This window comes from Schistocerca piceifrons, chromosome 2 (assembly GCF_021461385.2).
Source record: "Schistocerca piceifrons isolate TAMUIC-IGC-003096 chromosome 2, iqSchPice1.1, whole genome shotgun sequence".
Lineage (NCBI taxonomy): Eukaryota > Metazoa > Arthropoda > Insecta > Orthoptera > Acrididae > Schistocerca > Schistocerca piceifrons.
Window position 1 is genome coordinate 914,935,319 of NC_060139.1, and position 23,309 is coordinate 914,958,627.

Sequence of the window (23,309 nt, forward strand, 5' to 3'; positions counted from 1 at the left end):
TGTACGGTAATTAGTTTCCGTTTTGTAACGTTGCAAATGGGAGAAATTTAATTACAACCACCCGGTACATTTGTTTACATACCTCACATGAAGCTAATAGTGTATGCTGGTAGCTTTAAATCTGCTGTACAGTCTACAGCTTGTCATCTGCGAACAGCAAAATGTTTTTTATTTTTATTTTTTCCGTTCATTTCCGACTGGAAAATCATTATATATCGGGTTATCTAGCGTGTTACATAAGGTTTTTGAAGTTGTGCTGTTTTTTCCATTGCTTCTGTCATACTAAGACGCTTATTTCTTTTGTTGGTGTCGTTACACATGCGTACTGTATGACTTGTTAGCCAAGCACAGAGTTTCTGCCTCCATTTCATGTTGTGTGTCCATTTGTTTCGTGGCGTGTTTTTTTTCGGATGTGGCACGAGAAATTAATGTATTGTTGAAGCCTTTGATGCCACAAGATGTCGGGAGGACGACGGTTCAAACCCGTATCCGGCCATCCAGATTTAGGTTTTTCGTGATTTCCCTAAATCGCTCCAGGCATTTGCCGGGATGGTTCCTTTCGAAGGGCACGGCCGATTTCTTTCCTCACCCCTCCACAACTTGAGTTTGTGCTCCGCCTCTAAAGACCTCGATATCGACTGGGCGTTAAACACAATATTCCTTAGTTCCTTTCTTCCTTGCCACAAGACCATTATCTGCTTATAGTGTAAAACCCAACTAAAGTTAATTTAAATGTTTTAAAGGTAAAAATACGGTATGCAAATCATAAAGTGATATATTTAACAAATTCGATATAATATTAATTTAACACAAAACTTGATTGGAGGCAATATTATTTCGCCTCCCCTATTCCTACCCCCTCCCCGCCCCTCCTCTCCCACTCCCATACACGCTCTAAGAAGTGCTAGGATGTGCTAGCCCCACCCTACTTTTTTTTCAGAAAAGTAGGTCATATGTGTACCAACTATTCCTGAAATGGCTCAGAGAGTTCCAGAGTTATGACTTACACGTCATACTATGGGGCTAAATGTCATCGAATCTATCACTAGGTATCCTAGCAGCCAGAGACATACTGGTTTCAGTTCTAATATCACTCGTTTCCGATTATTTGTACATGTCATCTATTCACACCCATGCCTCATCCATGAGAGTGTTAAGAATATCTCAGCCTTAGAGCTAGTTTTTTTCTGTTGGTAAGAAGGGTAAATGCCTTTGTAATGAAGCTGTTCTTAAGCTATGCTGGAACACACACACACACACACACACACACACACAAACAAACAAACACGGAGAAAAAGATAGGGATAGGGAGACCCTGCTGTCTATGCTGTGAACTCCTCCACACTAGGCATCCACCCGATGTTGGGCACCTGCCTTTGTCTACAACTAGCTGCCACCTCTGTCATCTGTTTGTCTTTGGACCACTCCTAGGCATGATGCTGCTGATGCATGATGGGTTCCATTCGGCTGGGGTCTCCTCCCAACTGTCATCAAACGACTCCTGGATGTCTCTGACGAATCCCCGACTGGTAGCCTGCACCTGTCAGCAACCCACACCTTACCCACCGCAGGGGGCTGGTGGCTGTCCATTGTTTGACGTAGCGACCCACTTGCAAAGGTCGCTGACACAGCGACTATACTGAGACCACCTTGCTGGTTTCTGGCATCTGTGCAGTGCCGACACACTGCTTTCTTTACGGTGGCATGGATTCTGCTGCCCGAGGTTGAGGCAAATTGTTGAAACCCCACCAACCACTACCGCATGAGTTCTTGCTACATAAAGAATGATGTTTATATATGGCTGCATTTCTGATTGCACGGCCGCTGGGGAACTACTGTTACATACCCGTCGTGCTCGCAATCCCGAGCTGTCGTCCTGTTATTTTAACTCTCAGTGACTGCTCGACCATCCTGACACTTACGGGGCCGCCTACCTGTAACAACTGGTGCCAGAAGTATGCCAGCCTGTAACAGCTGGTGCCAGAAGAGCCAGCGATGTCGACCAATGTCGTGGGTCATTATTGCAGCGTGGTGAGTGACGACAAAATGTTATGGCTGTTTGCTGTTAGAGAGGGTGGAGGTCTCTGGCCAGTTAGACTGGCGATTAGGTTCAAAGTGTGGTTTGTGAAAAGTGACTCTGAAATAGATTTGTACGACCTCAGAGAAAACACCAGAGAGACGTATGTGCGTATACACCCAGTCACTTGTATGCAGTGTAATTTGCTGGGACATAATGCCCCCTGTGCTCAGTCGCCACCTGTAATTTGTTTTAAATACACACATCAAAAGAAGTTTTGCATCACGCCGGTTCCCAGGACTCCTGAAGATAGACGTTGACTTTGGATATTGTATCACAGACACAGTCCCTTTGACTGCTCAGAGATGTCACTAATCCCCCAAAGATGTAAACAACCATGCATGAGCAGTGCCTAGTAGACGGAGGGGGTCCGACAGACGATCAGTTCCAGTCATTCCACCAGGAGGGAGGTACACGGTCTTTCGTATCCCGCCTGGAAGGCGGCGCGTGGGTCTGCTCCTGAGATCTGCAAAATAGGCCAAATGAAAGAAGCGAGTAAGAGCAGGTGTGGTAAAGCTCTTCAGTACTGCGTCCCCATTGTTACTTTGTGCCAGGAGAAGCTCTCAATTAGGGAAGTGTCCAGCCGTTTCGGAGTGAACCAAAGCGATGTTGTTCGGACATGGATAAGATACAGAGAAACAGGAACTGTCGATGACTTGCCTCGCTCAGGCTGCTCAAGGTCTACTACTGTAGTGGATGACCGCTACCTACGAATTATGGCTCGGAGGAACCATGACAGCAACGCCACCATGTTGAATGATGCTTTTCGTGCAGCCACAGGACATCGTTTTACGACTCAAACTTTGCACAATAGGCTGCATGATGTGCAACTTCACTCCCTACGTCAATGGCGAGATCCATCTTTGTGAGCACGATACCATGCAGCACGGTACAGATAGGCCCAACAACATGCCGCATGGACCGCTCAGGATTGGCATCATGTTCTCTTCACTGATGAGTGTCGCATATGCCTTCAACCTGACAATCGTCGGAGACGTGTTTGGAGGCAACCCAACCCGGTCAGGCTGAATGCCTTACACACACTGTCCAGCGAGTGCAGCAAGGTGGAGGTTCGCTTATGTTTTGGGGTGGCATTATGTGGGGCCCACATATGCCACTGTTGGTCATGGAAGGCGCCGTAATGGCTGTACGATACGTGAATGCCATCCTTCAACCGATAGTGCAACATATTGGCAGCATATTGGCGAGGCATTTGTCTTCATGGACGACAATTCGCGCCCCATCGTTCACATGTTGTGAATTACTTCTTCAGGATAACGATATCGCTCCACTAGAGCGGCCAGTATGTTCTCCGGACATGAACTCTATCGTACATGCCTGGGATAGAATGAAAAAGGCTGTTTATGGACGACGTTACCCACCAACCATGGATTTACGCCGAATCGCCGTTGAGGAGTGGGACAATTTGGACCAACAGTGCCTTTAACAAGGCACCGTGGACAGTATGCCACGACGAATACAGGCATGCATCAATGCAAGAGGACGTGCTACTGGGTATTAAGAGTACCGGTGTGCACAGCAATGTGGACCACCACCTCTGAAGGTCTCGCTGAATGGTGGTCCAACACGCAATGTGTGGTTTTCATGAGCAATAAAAAGGGCGGAAATGATGTTTATGTTGTTCTCTATTCCAATTGGTGTTGTGTGACGTCCTTAGGTTAGTTAAGTTTAAGTAGTTCTAAGTTCTAGGGGACTGATGACCATAGATGTTAAGTCCCATAGTGCTCAGAGCCATTTGAACCATTCTGTTCCAATTTTCTGTACAGGTTCCGGAACTCTCGCAACCGAGGTGATACAAAACTTTTTTTGATCTGTGTGTAAGGAGGCCTGGGCATAGCTAAGATTAACTGTTTCCCCGTGTTTGACCTATTATATTTTGTCCTGCTGTTAGATGTAAACGTTACGCTGAGTGAATCAGGGGAACATGTTGTTACCACTCCTGAAGCGCTTCACTCTTCATTAGATCAAGTGGCTCAGATGAGGACAGATTATAATTATAGACCTGCACAGGAGTTAAACTCTTCAAAAGAACGCAGATCTTCGTCCATTTTATCGATACAATTCCCAGATACTAATGCCACTGTATTGATTTCTCCTTTCTTGGCTAAGTCAGGGGAAGATGTGTTTGTGGACAGTTGCAAAGCTGGGCTGTTATTTATGGCCAAATTACGCTCAATAGGTGATACTAAAACGTAAGTGATCTATCACGAGGACCTGAGAAAGCTCTGACATCGGAAGTTCTGAGGAAATGCTGAGTACAGCGATATAGAAAACAAAATAGTTTTATGTATTGTGGGGAACAAGTAAACGGGTTGTCGCAAATACGGGGCAAACCCATCGAATGTTTCGTAGATAGAAAAAGGGAAATCAGTGTTAATAATTACTAGTTAATAGAGAGTGATGACACGAATAGGTTCCCTGAGCAGGGAGCAGAACAAAGGGCGCTTGACACAGTTTTATGGGGACTGCCGCGTGATGTGTCAAGCAAGGAACGCACACTATTCCCTATGGACTTAGCTAGAACCATAGGTACAACAATATTTTAGAAGAAATTCACTCAGTAACTCGAGTTCCTGATAGAAGTAATATTTTTCTCTTGGACGTCAAATGTTACTGCTGTGGACATTCGGGGCATATTTGGCGAGATTGCTGTCAGCCACAGTGTGGAAGATGTAGGAAAGTTGAACACCAGAAATGTGACTGTACGCAGAATAAGGATCATAATAGGAAGGGACGAAATGGTAAGAATTAGCCGTTAAATGATTAAGGAAGCCCGAGTGTCGGCGAGCGGCATTACCGGTAGATTTTAGCACTACTGCAACGTGGGTGGAAAGAACACAAGTTTTTATTGGACACAGATGTGCACATGCTTATGGCATGTTTGGACCTCAAGGGAAAGAAGCGGTTAAACTCTACACAGCGCAGAACTAGGTGATAATCGCATGCATTAGCTATGTTCAGGAATGTCAAATTTTCAGACGACAGATAAGGGAATATATGGAAGTTTTCCTCATATAGGTGATGGTTACTGCTCAGTCTTAAAATTAGATTGTTTTTGTAAGATTCAAGCTAAACTTGACATTGGGCAGTGCTCCTAGAAGACAGTGACACATTGTTAAGTCTGAAGAAAACTGTTGTCAGTGCCTCTCTGTCGCAAGCTTCGTCTCACATGGAAGGCGAACTGATTAAACTGCGTGCAAGAGGACTAGGGTTCAATTCACTCGATAACCTATCTTAAGACTAAGGAAATCTTTGTCTGAGCGTAGGAACAGAACTGCTGGTAAACGTGTTATGTGTGGTTGAGCCACTGAGGGAAAAGGATGAATTAGATAAAGCATGGTGTTTTGTGAACAGGAGTATTGTACACATGTGGGAAATACAGGGCGAGCACGTAGTACCTGTCACTATAGATAATTTTGGAACGGAAGACATGAATTTACCTAAGGGACTGTTGGTCGCCAGTTTGGATATTTTAGATGAAACTTCGAACCCTAACGATAAGGAAGCCAATAGTGTGCCTGTATTAAGTAAGAAAATAATACATTTGGAAGGAACAGAGAAATCAGCAATCGAGAAAATGCTGTTTCGGGGCCTGTTTAATCCCTGTGGACCTTTGCGAGTGATCCCAGTAACACAATACAGTATCTCAGCTGGGAGTGAATCGACTGCGTACTGTAAACACGTATATAGTGCATCACCTACAGCCGGTACAGGAGGAGTTCATTAACCGACAGATACGTGATGATATTATTGAGGAAATTACCAACCCCATGGTGCACAGTTGATAAACATACCAAAGAAGAGCGCAGATGTAATTAAGCCACATCAGTTTTGAAGTGATTACAGGTAGCTCAATATTCGTATGGTTATGGACATATATGGACATACATCCATATATAACAGAAATCCTCGAGAATTTGGGACAGTGTAGGTACTTTTCTATCAGAGACTTGTAGAGTAGCTTTCATCAGTTGAAAGCAGCACCAGAGTTCCAGTCCAAAACGGCATTTACATTTCCTTTGGGGCATTACCAGTAGCCCCAAGTGTCATTTGGTTTAAGGAAAGGGACAAATGCGTTCCAGCGTTTGTTGGATGGAGTGTTGAAGATGAGTCTCCAAACCAATGTATGTTGTAACTGTACGACATAATTATTTTTCCAAAAGATATGGAAGATGTGAAACGATTAAGTGAGGTTTTTAAGATATTATGCACAGCATACCTGACTCTCAATATAGCACTACACAGGAGGTAATGAATCACGATGGTTGCAGACAGATCAGGGACTAGTAGAGGTTTCGAACGTCAAAGATTGGAAAATAATTGCAGTCATTTTCAGAGTTAAAAACCATTAAGTTTAAGGAAATAGCATGACTGCTCATGCATTTATTGAAAAAAGTGTTATAATTTCCATTAGATATCAGATTGTGAAGGTGCATTTGAAAAATTGGAAGAGTTACTACCAATTAGTCCAATTATAGGACTTACCAAATTATAAAATGAATTCAATGTGTACCATAACAGCAATATACAGACATATTAGTGTGAGTCTGAGCAGAGTATTGCAGCAGAACATATGATGGATGAGCATGGGGTGTTACACTGTAATAATTCAACAAGGCCAGCGCAATGTTGCAACACAGTTTAGCTTGCTGAAACAGTGAACTCAGTGGTACTGTATCGACCAGTGCAGCAAGGGGCAAGGCAGATTTCCATACTGAAAGTGGCAGCAGCGTTTTAAGAGATGTGACTGGTAGTAGTGCACAACAAGTGCACAGCTGCTGGCTGTAAGTACTGGTCATTTTTATAATAGACTTGTTCTGTGTCACAGCCCAGCCAGGATGATGAGGCTGTGCCAAATAACGACGCCTTATGGACCGGGTAGCAGAGGTCACCTGTTTGAGGCCATGACATGGCAACAGTTCTGCCCATTATGCCTCTCCTCAGATATAGTGCCATGGAGCAGCTGGCCACAACATGTCATGTCCAATGACATGCCCAACTCCTGCCTGTGGAGCAGCAGGTTGCTTCCCATGCACACCAACCACCATCCACCATTGTCAGAGAGCCACTGTCAGGCAGCACCACGGGCCATAGCAGCCACAGCAGTGACATGTTTGCACGGGGTTCACATAACTGGATCACATAGTGAGGCCACTGGCATGGTATAGTACTGTGTCAGCAATATGGGGTGTGCAGGAGGTCAGCCCAGTTGAACTCAGTGACCAGCTAGCCACTAACCCAATGTATTGAGCAGTCCAGATGTGTCAATAAAAGAATCTGTTACATTTGCTGCTGCCTTTCTCTGGGCTCCCACCTTGTCTCCACCATCCACTCACACCATCCTGGCCCATAGCCCCACCCTGCACCATAGGCAACTATAACCAGAACTGGGCTGTGTGTTAACTCAAGATGTAGAGGGGAGGGAACTTCTGATTTCCTATGAGTCATGTCAGTTAAATAAGGTGGAGAGGAACTATTCTACCATGAAGAAGGAAATGTTGAGCCTCATTTATGGCATGAGCCACTTCTATTGTTATCTATATGGCAATAATATCTCACACAGCATTTGAATGCTTGCTGGGACAGGTCAGTAGATTAACGCAGTGGGCACTGAAACTAAGCAAATTCGATTTTGAAGTGATTCATGAACCTGGTAAAAATCAAGGGACTGCACGTAGCTTAATAGGAAAGTTGATATATTACAGAGAGCCAGAGAGTGAGGGTCTTCCCTTGGGGAGTAGCAAAAACTGAAGCTGCTGACTAGGACTCAAAACCATTTACAACATAGCTACAGTTCATTCCACACAACAATCTTTTATGCAAAACAATGAAACTTTGACTGTGTGTTGTAGCGCAGTCATGTTGCAGAAGGAAGTGCTAAAATAGCCACATGATCACACACTATCCAGCCATGGTGACCGTACGACTACAGAATGGCATGCAGCCAAGAATTACTGCAGGTGTATGCATAGGCAGGAATGGGAAAAATATGTGAAAAACTGTGTACCAGGCACACAACTGACTGAACTGAGCCATCAGTTTATTCCACTGCAAAGTTTGTCAAAAGCTAGTAAGGCTTTTGAAATGATAGTGCTCGATTTCTTGCATTATTCTTCACAAAAACCAGCAGGGAACTGCTGTATTTTCACCATAATTGACCATTTTTTGCAGTATACAGGAATCCAACTATGAGCTGTTTAACAGATAATGGCAATAAACCATGTATGCTTCAGACATGGTTAGCATGGGATTCACCAATAATGTAGCCATTCATTTATTTATTTTCCCCTTCTAATTCCCCCCCCCCCCTTAAAAACTAGTAGTGTTTTATAACAGAATGTTCTATGAATTGCTAGAAAAATAACTGCAACTAGTCTGTTAACAATAATAGCATAAATTATGTTATTCTCTGAAAGTGTTAGTTCAGTTATAAAACTGAAAACTGATTTCAGATCACAGTTCAACCTGCCTTAATTAGATTTTTATCAAACTAGTGCAACTAATCTCAGTGTGACTTCATCAATGAGGCCATTGTCCATTCCTTATCCAATTGCCATATGGCTGAGTTAGTATTTCATCCTTAATATCTTTGATGTTGACATATTATAGTGTCAACAAAAAGACATGTATTTTGATATTGTTTTGATTGTTATTTTTGTTTTAGATACAAGTTTCTGGCATTTGACTTTGATGAAAATGTTGAAGTCACAAAGGACAACAGTCGCCTGCTGCTAGTGAGACTCAAAATGGAAGGCTGGAAAATTGGCAGAACCAAAGTTTTCCTAAAATACTACAATGAAGAATACTTAGCCAGGTATGCTTTACTGTTTAACCACATTCTCACTAAAACCTGTAGTATAAGATGCAACTATATAGTAATGCTAATTCAGAAAACGGAACTCAAAAGAATTTATTGAAATAGAGAAATGATAACAAAACGCTTTGATTTAGTAGGTCTGATGAAACAATGCCGTATCATAGTAAGATAAAGAGTATTAATGACTCAGTTAAATGAATACAGACATAGTAATATTGTGGGGGAAAAATAGTACAATATGATATTCTGCAGAAGGTTTGATTCCATCTAACTTTAAAGGTGAAATTAAGTCCATTTTGCAGGAAGTATTATCTTGGAGAACTGAGTTTGTTACACAGATTTTTGTTCTGCTGTCTTTGTATCATGGCTGCAAGTGAATGCATTTTGACAGCAGTATTAAAGGAGAGTGCAACCGAGGGAAGTGGAAATGATGTTGTTTTAATAGCACAGTGCCATTACAGCATTATTGCCGAAAGCATTGCACAAAGGAAACAGGCATGCGAGGAAAAGTGAATATCAGAGCTACATGGCTGAAAAATACACTGCTGTGTAGCACAGTGGGAGACAATGATTTGGCCAAGAGCTTCAAGTCCACACTAGCTTTGTGCTGTAGCTCCAGATTGTTTGAGACTTCTCTAGAACTAACCGGTCTGAAAGTTGGCAATAAGTAACAGGAGAGACAAGCACACTGCAAGATGAGGCAGATTAATTACAGAGGAGGCTACTTACAGAAGAAGCTTCTACGCAGAGTGAAAGATGTTCTTTCAAGCAGAGTGAACAATAATGCTATAAAGAAAGAACAAGTGGTGAAACAAATTATCAGACATAGAAAATTTACAGAATGTGCTGGCTTTTGTCCCTATTTATAATTAGCTTCCTGAACAGTATTTAATGAGAAAAAAACTAAATAAATGACGGGGCAAAATAATTTTGTAAGCACACTTTTATGGATGTAAAAAGTGACCAAAAACACCAGAAATGATAACCAAATGGCTGACTTTCTGTTGATAATGGATCAGCAGATTGAAAAACTTCCCTAGGCTGGGATCAAATACTTGAAAGTCAATTAATACACTGTACTTAATAAAGTTACTGAGTTTAATAATGCTGTAATAAAGATTCTTGAAGTTATCAGTTAATGGCCAGTATGGTAGGCCTATCTACAGAAAAAGAATCAGTGGGTGAACTCATTGAACATATACTTAATTTATGTACATTGTAGAGTTGATTTGTTGCTGTTGTTGTTGCTGTAGATAAGAAAAGTAAGTCCAAATCCTGGTATAACATCAACTGACCTAAGTGGGTAAAATGATCGCATTATTTGATGATTTTGAATTTCAACATAATTTATTTCTGTCTTGAAGTAATTCAAGTAATGAAATGAGCCTTGGTACAACTAAATTAAATTGGCACAGTGTGTGCCTCTAAGAACTGATTACATATTTATTAATCAAATCAGCACAGAGGCCACCTTGAAAGATTGAACAAAAGTGACAGACATCAATGTGAGGCCTGGGCCTTATATACATTTTGCTACAATCTTAAAAATTATTAAAACAGAAAGTAAATGAAATACAAGGAATTTTGACACATATAAGAATAGAAAATACCATGGTATAAATTCTAAAATAAAATGAAATTACTCAGCATATGACTGGTGTTATGCAATTCATATTCATAATTTAAATACTCGGATATGTAAATGTAACAATACATACTGCATTTTAGTGGATTACATGAAAAATATCGAATATAATTTCTTTCTTGCGTGTTTCCTAGTTTCAACAAAAATGTACTTTATTTTAGTAATAACAGTCTTTTGGGAAACAGTCTGCAAGTTCCTAAAAGTTTGAGACTAAGCTATTAGTTACATGAAAATCATAAAACGAATTAAAAAACAAATTACAATGTTATAAGCTCAAAGAAATGTATAACTTGTTGGGTTATTAAGACATGAATGAGGTAAACAGGAACTGTCCACTATAAAATTTAAAATAAGACATTGAGTGTTCTAACTTTATCACAGGGGTGAAACTGAAGAAACAAATGCCAACTTTACACAATGTATAGAAAATTAATGAACAAAAAAGAGATTTGCTTCAGATAGGTTTTAATGAATCACCCCAACAAAAAGTGTTAAAACATAATTGTGAAACCTACAACAAAAAATAATCAACAGATCTCAAGAAATTAGCGAATTAAGGGTTCAGAATTTTGTGTCTGAAATAGTGCATACACGTAAAACTGAGAACCAAATGAGAACAGTAAATCATTTTGCGCATACAGTTACCTTACTAAAAACATCTGGAGCTGTGTTAGACATCTACAGATCATATCATACTTATTTCTTGCCTATACGCTGTTGATTCATGTTAGATCAATAGTTATAATGTCAGTAAATTAACAAGAGAATTCGTTTCAATTACAAATGGGTCTACTTTCTGTCTGATATGACAGAGTTACAGATTTCCTTAGTCCTTAGTAAGTATAAACCATAATTTATGCATCTCCTGTACATAAATGCATTTATATAACAGTAATATCTTATAAATCATATTTTAACACCCACCAGCCATCATACATACTAACATATAGTAATATAACAGTTTCATTAGATTCCCAGTAAGTTATCTTCATAAATTTTTTTTTATTTTGGATCAGATGAAAGTTGGATTTTAAGTCTTTCACCATAGAATCTACAAATATATTCAACCTTAAACATATAACAGCAATTTAACAGATGTCAGTAATAATACCACATAATCAAAGAAAAGAAAACACTAGCTGAAAAGGAATAACTCAGTGGTGATTGCCCTTGAATATATGTAGGACATATTTTCATGTGTTGTAATTTCCCAGAGAAACAATACATGAGCAACAATAGACAAGATTTCAGATGTCTCGTAAGTAAGTGGAAGGCAATATAAAGAACAAACAGGAAAGCTGAAATGCACCTAGAACAGTAAGATACACATCATTATATCTCCATTATTTTCACAAGACATGATAATGCGCAAATAGCTGGAAGTACTCTTAGTCATGAAGGAAATAACTCTTCTGCAATTTCCTGAGTATTTAAGAAATTACATATTTTAATAACTGTTATCAAGAAATATAACAGTTCCATAGCCCGATCTTTAATGTATTATGTCATTATACAAATACTGAGCAATTAAAAACGTTTTGTAACATTTGAACTTTTATTGACGTATTGATTGTTCCATAAAATCTAGTGAAAATTTATGGATTCCCATAATTTGCTGTCAAAATATTTTGATCCGGAGTTTTCTAATGAATCTCAGGAATAAAATGGCAGATGTGCACTGACTGTAACTAGCTGCATAATCAAGCAGCTAAATTTAAAAGTATATACAAAACAGTAGTGTGAGCTCCTCTAATTAAGCCTCTAAGATCATATCCACAGTGTAACCATAAACTGCTATTTAGGTAATACTTGCACAGGTGCACCTTCACCAGAAATTAATAGGTTACATGGAGAGGCCACCATTGTAAAGGTTGACATTTTCTAACTCAAATCAATCATCCTTATTGACTGAACTTCCAGAAGCATGTTTGTTGTATAGAAAACTGTGTCTTTTGATGACATACAGCACATACTGGTTTGTTTCAGCCACTAGTCTCAGCTTCCTACTGGATGCATGTGTAGTGTGGTGTATCAAATCAATAGTATGACATTATCTGGGAATACATCTGGCATGACTAAAAGACATCCAGCACAAATAAAAGATAACAACAGAATAATGAAACTGTTTACAGTTTTAAAACAGGCACTATTGACATTGCTTACTTGATTTGCATAAATAAAGATGTAACATATATGGTCACTATGGTGATGGCATTTGATAGTGGCTGTGGCAAAAATGGGTTCTATGTATCATTGGCTATGGCTAACCTGGATACCAGACAGTTATTGTTAACTTCCATAAAAATGTTGCCAGTGTGCACAGCAGCAAAACCAAAGCTATTCAGTGCTACAATACTGTCAGAAGTCATTTTTTCCATTTCAGAGTAAAACATTTTTTTGGTCTTCTCTCTCATTTATTGTAAGTCTGCTTATAGTTTACATTTCAATTTTATGATGCATTTGCCCAAATATTTATGCCAATAATATTCTTTATGATGTAGTTGTAGTGTCATGACAGTATGCACAAACAGCTTTACTTAAAGATGAAAAGTAGGCTGATGTTCCATCACAATGAAAATGTATGATAAATGCAGGCCATATCTCATGTCTGCAGCATTTTATAATGGTTCCTACATCTGTAGTAGCTGAAAGGAACTGATAGTTCAGTCTAGGTAGTGGAGAACCATTGTAACATCAAACAGTTTCTTCTGCTGCCATGCACAATGACAGTCATTGCTATGAGAACCACACATTTGTCTGGTATGATATCCATCTTTGCCAGTGATTCACAATGACTATTGAAAAGATCCACCTTTTTCCCAGCCAATACAGCCACCAATAGCAATTTTCATACCACAGTGTCTAAATAAAAACAGAAATGCAAGCAAGCAATGTAATTAGCACTTTTTTATAATTCATATTCTTCCAAAGCTGTTGTTAAGTGTAAAACTTGTTTGTTAGCTTTGTGGTCATATTTTAAAATTGTAATTGGTTTGTGTTTATCTTTTATTTTACTAGTTGAGCCCTCTCTGATATATTTCTACTCCACATTTTATCAGGTGGATGGAGCATATCCATACATAAACCCCTTCAAGTGGTTCAAGATTAGATAGTCATACTTACTTAGCTGTTCTGTGATTTGTGTCTATAATTTAAGGGAAATACCAGGATGATGCCTTCAAAAATGGATATGGTGTATTTCCTTCTCTATTCTCACTCTAATTGAGCATGTGCCCCACATCTTATTTCCTATTTGTCTATGGGATGCAAAACTCTAACCTTTTTTTTACCCTTTCATGCAAAACCCAACTGTAAACTGAAATCATGACTGATGAGCTCTTCCAGAGGCCTAATTCATACCAGTTCCTTATTGATGGTGTTCAAAAAGACTGGTGTATGGGCCACAATTTTCATTGTACTGTTTTATATTGAATGACCCTTAGAAATACAATGCTGTTCAATAGCAGTTTTATTAGCTTGAAGGGGGCAAGGCTGAAACTAATGTTCCACAGTGCACTCCTGAATACTGTGTGTTGTTTGCTCTGTATAAATTTTGCCACATTCGCAGGGAATCCTGTAAATTTCTGTGTAATGTAGTGACAAAATGCCTCTGGCCAAGGCAGGCATCAAATCCTGTGTTAAGAACACCCTTCTGTTTACATAACCAACATTTTCCTGATAATCCTGTGACGAAATATGATTGGTATGTTAATGGGAAAGTGAGCCTTCAGCTTGGACATATTCAAAGGAACAAGCGGATTTACAGCAGTAGTGCATGTTCTCAAATGATACCTTCACAAAACTCTGCAAGTACACCACGCATGTGTTGATGGGTGCTTAAATAGAGGAACTCAGCTTATTTGCATTAGTTTATTACTGAAGATCATCAGAACACTCTGAACCAAAATATCACACTGCAGGTTATGGACATTTGACAGTATCCCAAAATGTGATAGGACAAATTGTTTAACTGTATGTGTTCAAATATAATAAGTTACTAATTCATTGTCATCACCATTTTCAGAACATATGAAATACAAGTCAAGAAGATAATAAAAGTACAAACAATGATGAGAGCTTTCCTGGCTAAAAGGAATGTGGCTGGCAAATTAAAGAAATTCCGCCAAGACTCTGGTAAATCAATATCACTATCAAGAGATGATTCATTAGCAGATTCTAAGGATCCAACTGTTACAGAAACAGAAACAAAAGATGAAACACAGAATGAAACAAAAGATGTACAAGGAGCTGCAGAAACAAAGGAGGAACCTTTAGCTGATAATAATGATGACCCCCTTCTCGATTCAAAAGATGAATCACTTCCAGAGTCTAAACATGAGTCACTTCCTGATTCCCCTGCATCTGATGACGAGGCATTATCAGATAAGGATGCAGCTCTGCTGGATTAAGTAAAGTTTACTTGACAGTTTTTAACAGTCAATGTGTTGTTACACATTCGGTACTTGAAATTTCTATTGACTGATAGTATAGGTCATGGGTACTATACGTTGTTGTACATAGCTACATTAGAAAGAAACAAACATGCAATCTTTATATGGACTTATGAGAGAATGTAGCAATTCTGGAATATTTTAAGGACATATTAGGCTCTTCTATAAATCTTTTATGCCACAAAAAAGTAGAGTTGTGTATAAACACATAATATGCTTTTAAAATAACAATTGTTGGTACAACAATTCAAAGATAGAGTACATCACTCACATTAAGTATCAGCTATTACAAAATGCTCATATAAAGTAATGAAGTAAGTGGGTAAACAGTAACAACAGTTACATGTGAAACACCAATTTTTGTTCTGCATGAACAGGGTAACACTATACAAACAAAAATTCTTTAGGTGCATTGTAGACATTCTATCTGTTGTATCTGGTCTGTTGGATAGAAAGATTCAAGTGAAATACACACTGCACCCTTTCAGGACATAGGTTCCTATGCTTTTATGAGCACGCTACAGAGATGTGTAATGCCACCAACTGTAATTTTACAGTTAGTTTCCTCCTCAGACTAAAAATATTCTACATTTGCATTAAAAAATGCATTTATGCAAACAAAGATTGTTCTTTATAATTAATTTTCATTCCACCAGGACTTTACACTACCATATAGATTGATATTTTGTAGTTTTTCCAAACAGGTAATAATGTTTTATAGGAATTACACAGAAATGAGTGGACCCTCAGAAACTATCTCATATTTTGGTACAATTTTTTGCCTCTCAAAACTTTTTCAATAATCTCACTATAAATAATTGTAGTGAAATACACAACCCTTACTGACTGCTCATCTGAAGAAATATTTCTGCCTGTGTACCATCAATTTTTTTCTTATAATAATATTTATATCAACCATCCTTACTTCTTACTCTTCTGTCACAAATAGTAATTTTGTTATAGTTAATAAAGTTATTTTATGTTATTTGTGTAGTAAACTAAGAGCAGTTAAAAATCACATCTACTTGTAACAAAACACTGTCTCAAATAGCCAACAATTTTTTAACTGTAAAATGTTCTCCAAGATCTGTTGATGTTAATATTCGTGTTATAAAATTTATACATTTCAACTGTCAAATTGAATTGCATTTATTTTGACAAAATAAATGAGTGAATGTTGAAGTATGCCACTGTTTTGTGCTACTGAATTTCTTCAGAAGTAAGCATTGTTTATCATATTGATTCTTTGCCATTTTGTTGAGAACTCGAATATTATACACCCACTGGTTTTGGAGGTATTTTACAAAGATCGTGAAAAACCATCAGCATATGGTACTGTTTTCAGTATGATAAAGAATACTTGCTTTTTCCCCTGCTATTCCTTCAGACTTGTATCAGACAAGTGTAATAATTGTTGAAGAAACTACAGAATTTCTTCAGTTGATGCAGTCATAGTGAAAGTCATTTAAACTGAAATCAGTTCACAAAATATGCATAAATAAATATGTGAGAAAAATTAATGTTTCTCTACATCATACAGTCTTCTGATAACAAAGGAGAAAGAAAGTGCTGTAGCTTTATTTGGAACATGGAATACTTACATGAAAAATAGTATGAAACACTAATAATCAGTCACCCCAAACTGAACCAAAGAATATCCAAATCTGATGCAGCTATGATGAGTCAGTGAATACAGAAAGGAAACTATAAAATCAAACTTCGTAATTCCATTGTAGTATCATCTGGGTCTTTTTAATAAGTGTTGTTTCAAGGCCCTCAAGCCTGGTCTGTTCAACCATTACTGCTGCCATGAACTTGTGGGGATCGAGATGTTACGTACGGTAATATCGAATCCAACATTATGTATTTGCTCGTTTATAATGAATTAACTTTATTCTGATCATGTCAATACAAACACATCCACTCAAATACAGAGTTAGGAACACATTGAGATCAACAGTTTTCAAAGATCGTGTCGTGGCAGGCGCTAGTGCAAGGCGCGATCGGACCATTTCTCGATGTCTTGGTAGGCACGACCAGCGGAGGGAAGGAGGCACAGAAGGTGTCCACAGGTTGACTGTGCCATGCTGCTGATGGCATGGTGGAAGCAGAAGGTGGCGGCGTGTCGGTGGGGAGAACATCGTCGTGCCGAGGCTGTGCTGCGCAGCGGGGTTTTGATCCGATCAGAGACGCGGAGTGCGTAGAAGATGTGATGCAATGTATTGCCAAAGTATTTGCCTGCAAGCACCACGGTAAGTGCAACGAGTCCGGTAACAGTTTGTTATTGGCCGTATGACATATAGGAGCAAGCATGCTGTGGCTTAACAGGTTGCGTAAGACATGCCGGATGAGCAACACTCGTGGTACTGATGGAGTTATAGAGGTGCTTGATGACACAGCAGGGGAGAAAACAGCAAGCTGCACATGACTGACCTTGGCGGCGGATGACTTCAGTGTAGACGGAAGCATCACCTCAGAGTCCATGGACGGTGAGTGTGTTACAGCGGTAGATGGCAGGATGTTCCAAGCGGAAGTGACAGTGTTGGTGTTTTGATGTGCGAAACAGCTGTGATCGAAGGTTGGGGGGGGGGGGGGGGGGGCGTGGCCTTGAGCACTGTACATGAGGCATGGCAACGGCATAATGTGAACGTGAAGAAGTCAAATCAGTGGATGAACTACTGGTCTGTGGCGGAGAGGCGACACAGTTCGATGGAACTGGAGTTGCGTGTGTGCTGTCACTGTCAGCACTGTGGTCGAGTCATGAGGCTGCAAGCTGCTTGCGCGAAACTGCTGCAAGGTTGTGTGTCGGAGCAGAAACAGCAGATGTGTTGGTTGAACATTGTGGAGGTAGTGAAGAGGGCTGCAAAGCAAGCAGCACTGGAATGGGGCTGGTTATGCTGTGGTACATTAACAAAGTGTCTGGAACTACCAAGGAGAGGTGGCAGTGGCGTAAATAAGATGCTTGTATCACATCAGTAATGTAGAATTTCCACTTGAGGCAGCATGATGATGACAGTTGTGACATCTGGGACATAGATCCATGTAGCGTGATCGTCAGGGTATTAGTTGTAGCTGGTAGTAACGGCAAAGGAACATCAGCAGTCGGAGGCAGAACAATGACAGGAGCATCTCGGTGCATGTCGTGCTCGGTCAGTGTCGACTGCAGCAGGTATAACTGATCTTGTGCCAACAAGTTGTATGTCGCAATTTGCTCAAGTAGCTGTCACAGTTGTTCAGGCAAAAATGTATGTCATGAAGTAGTCTGCTGTGTATCACTGAGTAAGATGGGGTCGAAATCAGAATCTGTCTCTATCAAAGGGTAACCTGGCGTACAAGACAAAGTCGGCAGCACAGTATTGACGAAACAGTTCGAGTAGAAGAGATCGTGTGTGCGATCGTGAATTTGAAACTCAGTAGTCAGTGGCGGTGGAGTGAGAACACGTTCACTGCTGTATGAAGCATTGATATGGCTGAAATCGTCTTCTGGGGTGGGTGAACAAGTTGCGGGTGCGATCAAGTAGTGAACGCTGGGCAGTAAGTGTGCATAGTGTCGGTGAGTTGTTGACAAGATGCGGGTGCGGTAGCCGTGGTGGGATCACATGTCACACAGCTGTTTGTTTTGACTGGGTCGAGGTCAGTGAGCAAGCAGCTGGCTGCCGTGATGTCACTGTCGGTAGCGGTCGGCCAGAGTGTGGCTCGGGTGCTGCGTAGAGGGAGGTGTGGCACGTTCAGTGTTGCACTGAGAAACAGCTGGCATTGTTGTTGGTGTAATTGGTGCGTTGTCATTCATCGGTAGGGTGTCCTTGATGAAATTGTTCCCGTGAATTTGACCAGGCATGCAATTTAGCCATAGTTCGGTGATCGTGTGAACTGGGATTTGCAACATAGTCTCCGTTTGTTGCAGTCCATTGTTTGGTATGATTGTCCATTATTGAAGCACTGCACAAAGTTAATTCATTACACAAAAGCAAGTCAAAATTGTCCAAATTAATCAGCAAAGGATCACTGCTCTGTCCAGAAGTGAAATTACTGACGCGCTGTGTGGGTTTCAACCGACAATCTGTGCACCTCGATCGCATTGTCGATGTGTGAGGTCGTGACAAAAGTTACCAAAACACACGATTCACACAAGAGTCGGGAATTTACACACTAATTACACTTCCTGTACACTGCATCCAGATGCAGTGCGATGCAAAGTCGATGGACATAGAAATCCAACAAAGGGTTGCTGCATTTTGTCCATGGCTATGTTCCAGTACACATTTCTGGCGTCGTAAGCAGTGTTCATGAGTGTCGGGGTCACCAGTGTTGGGATCAAGATGTTACGTACGGTGATATCGAACCCAACATTAAGTATTCGCTCGTTTATAATGAATTAACTTTATTCTGATCATGTCAGTACAAACACATCTGCTCAAATACAGAGTTCGGAACTCATTGCGATCAACGGTTTTCAAAGAAGTTCATTCTCAAAGATGAGGCTGTTGACTCTTGCAGTCGATAACTGCCACAAACTTGTGTCAGCTCTTGTCACTCATTCTTCTTTTCCTGGTAAAATTAATGTGAAAACAGCTTAAATAAAGCCAACAATAAATGTTTCCATGGATTCATTGTTGGCTTGATGGTCTAGAGGTATGCATATGCCTTGAAATCAAGAGGTAGTGGGACTGGACACCAGCTGAACCACAGAATCTTTTCAGTTTTCTTTAACCTAGACTTCACCTTTTAATGATGAGAAGATTAACCGGGAACAGCATGTGGTTTTGATTCTATGTTAAACTGTAGGTCCACTATCCCCTATAGGATTACTGGGGTATGTTATGGACACACAAGTCACTGTAGTGGCATTGAATTGAAAGATGCACCAGTCTGATGATCTACATGAAACTATTATTATTAACAGCTTCATTTCATTTTCTTGTTTTGGTTAGGTATTGCTATGTGTGTAACATTAATCACCATATTTTATTCTGTTTAACACATACATTTACAGTCAATAGCTGTCTTATAGTGAGTTTCCAGTGCATAAAATTAGGTAGACAGCATTAAAATGAAAAATCTTTTTAAATAGTGTTTCATAGCACTATTTGATTTTTACTGTATAATAAACCAGTAAACAAACAAAATGTGTTTCATGTCAAGTTATTCCAAAATTAGTACTGTGGGCACAACAAATGCTTGTTTTGCAACAATATTAATATATAAAATGTGTGTTACTGTTAAGCTTTTTCTTACCAGTTGGTATTTCTATGTTTACACTGAACTCACATATTTACCACATGTGAGAGAAACTGGCCCATCTATAGCAGTTTACTACACTTACACAACAGTAAAAATTAAATGCTGTACAACAGGATTGTTAAAGCTATTCATCTTTCACTCTCACTCACTCTGTTCATGAAATCCATACCATAACTGAATCTTCAGGGATGTTGAACATACTGTGAGGAGTCATATGTTGAGATAAAATGCATTTCTGTGGAGTAATTACAAGTAGCAATTCCTAGTATTATTTTGCTTGCATCATTAATAATTGCTATGAACAGTAAATGAATATATATCAATGGTCCACACACCTTATGTTAAGTCACATAATTACTGCCAATATGAGAATTTGTTATGTTCATCAGAGATGACCACAATCTGATAAATGTGAACATGAAATTCTATATATAAGTTTTTTTTTTCAACTATTCATATTTCCTTCTCATAGACTCAGTCCACAAAATTCAATATGAAGAAATTTTCACAGGTGTGGAGCAAGTCAATGAAAAGGGTGTAAAAGATATATTGAGGAATTATAATCGGTATCTGAATCGAATAACAACCAACTCTAATAATAAAATAATAGACATTCTAGGATGAAACTATAAACAAATATGAGTTAAGTAACAGAAAACAATATAAAAGTAACAGACTTAATTACTCTGAGCATTTTTCTACTTCTTCTTCTTTTATTTTTCTTCTTCACAACTAAATTAGGTAACTGCTTTGATGATGCTGATGATGAAGATACATAAAATCTTATGAGTGGGTGTGCTTAAAATAGGAAAAAAACTTAAAAACTTCCACTCAATATGAATGTTTCCTAGAATGTTCAGATAAATGCCTACATTTTAGACTGACAGACAAAAGTGTGGCAACAAAACTTGATTAACATTGAGTAATGAAATTTCTGGAATGCATTTGTCTAGGTAAATAATTAAGTGATTAACATTGAAAGATCACAGTAATGAAATTTCAGGAATACATTGGTCTACATAAATATTTAAGTGATTAGCAATGAAAGATCACAGGTTAATATAAACATGAGATAAACCATTGCAGATGTGAAATGCTGGTACATTAATAATTGGTGTAACTGCCAGAATGTTGAAAGCAAGCATGCAGACATGCAAGCACTGTGTTGCACAGGTGCCAAATGTCAGTCTGTGGGATGGAGTTCCATGTTTGTTGCACTTGTAAATCAGTACAGGCAGAGTTAATGATGTTTGTGGATGATAATGGAACTGGCATCTGATGATGTCCCAAATGTCCTTGATTTTAGACACATCTGGTGATTGAGCAGGCCAAGGCAACATGTCCACACTCTGTACAGCATGTTGGGAATAACAGCAGTGTGTGGGCAAGTGTTATCCTGTTGATAAACATCCGCTGGAAAGCTGTTCATGAACTGCAGCACACCAGGTTGAATCACCAGATTGATATACAAATTTTCAGTCAGAGTGCATGGGATAACCAAAGGAGTGCTTCTTCTGTCATACAAAATTACACTTCAGACCATAACCACAGGTGTAGGTCCACTGTGTCCAGCACACAGACAGATTCATCTACATCTACATCTACATGACTACTCTGCAATTCACATTTAAGTGCTTGGCAGAGGGTTCATTGAACCACAATCATACTATCTCTCTACCATTCCACTCCCGAACAGCGCGCGGGAAAAATGAACGCCTAAACCTTTCTGTTCGAGCTCTGATTTCTCTTATTTTATTTTGACGATCATTCCTACCTAGGTAGGTTGGGCTCAACAAAATATTTTCGCATTCAGAAGAGAAAGTTGGTGACTGAAATTTCGTAAATAGATCTCGCCGCGACGAAAAACGTCTTTGCTTTAGTGACTTCCATCCCAACTCGCGTATCATATCTGCCACACTCTCTCCCCTATTACGTGATAATACAAAACGAGCTGCCCTTTTTTGCACCCTTTCGATGTCCTCCGTCAATCCTACCTGGTAAGGATCCCACACCGTGCAGCAATATTCTATCAGAGGACAAACAAGTGTAGTGTGTGCTGTCTCTTTAGTGGATTTGTTGCATCTTCTAAGTGTCCTGCCAATGAAATGCAACCTTTGGCTCACCTTCCCCACAATATTATCTATGTGGTCTTTCCAACTGAAGTTGTTTGTAATTTTAACACCCAGGTACTTAGTTGAATTGACAGCCTTGAGAATTGTACTATTTATTGAGTAATCGAATTCCAACGGATTTCTTTTGGAACTCATGTGGATCACCTCACACTTTTCGTTATTTAGCGTCAACTGCCACCTGCCACACCATACAGCAATCTTTTCTAAATCACTTTGCAACTGATACTGGTCTTCAGTTGACTTTACTAGACGGTAAATTACAGCATCATCTGCAAACAACCTAAGAGAACTGCTCAGTTTGTCACCCAGGTCATTTATATAGATCAGGAACAGCAGAGGTCCCAGGACGCTTCCCTGGGGAACACCTGATATCACTTCAGTTTTACTCGATGATTTGCCGTCTATTACTACGAACTGCGACCTTCCTGACAGGAAATCATGAATCCAGTCGCGCAACTAAGACGATACCCCATAGGCCTGCAGCTTGATTAGAAGTCACTTGTGAGGAATGGTGTCAAAAGCTTTCCGGAAATCCAGATGTACGGAATCAACCAGAGATCCCCTGTCATTACTTCGTGTGAATAAAGAGCTAGCTGCATTGCACAAGAACGATGTTTTCTGAAACCATGCTGATTACGTATCAATAGATTGTTCCCTTCAAGGTGATTCATAATGTTTGAATACAGTATATGCTCCAAAACCCTACTGCAAACCGACGTCAATGATATAGGTCTGTAGTTCGATGGATTACTCCTACTACCCTTCTTAAACACTGGTGTGACCTGCACAATTTTCCAATCTGTAGGTACAGGTCTATCGGCGAGCAAGTGGTTGTATATAATTGCTAAGTAGGGAGCTATTGTATCAGCATAATCTGAAAGGAACCTAATCGGTATACAATCTGGACCTGAAGACCTGCCCGTAT

General features: G+C 39.6%; 1 protein-coding gene across 2 annotated transcripts in view; it reads left to right on the plus strand.

The window, feature by feature from the left end:
- LOC124776478 (neither inactivation nor afterpotential protein C) overlaps positions 1-23,309 on the plus strand; it is a 372,945-nt gene that overhangs the window by 222,982 nt on the left and 126,654 nt on the right. For both annotated transcript variants that reach the window (XM_047251492.1, XM_047251493.1), the window contains exons 18-19: positions 8,763-8,912; positions 14,585-14,694. In XM_047251492.1, the coding sequence (XP_047107448.1) occupies positions 8,763-8,912; positions 14,585-14,694 (260 nt within the window). The remainder of the gene's footprint in view (positions 1-8,762; positions 8,913-14,584; positions 14,695-23,309) is intronic.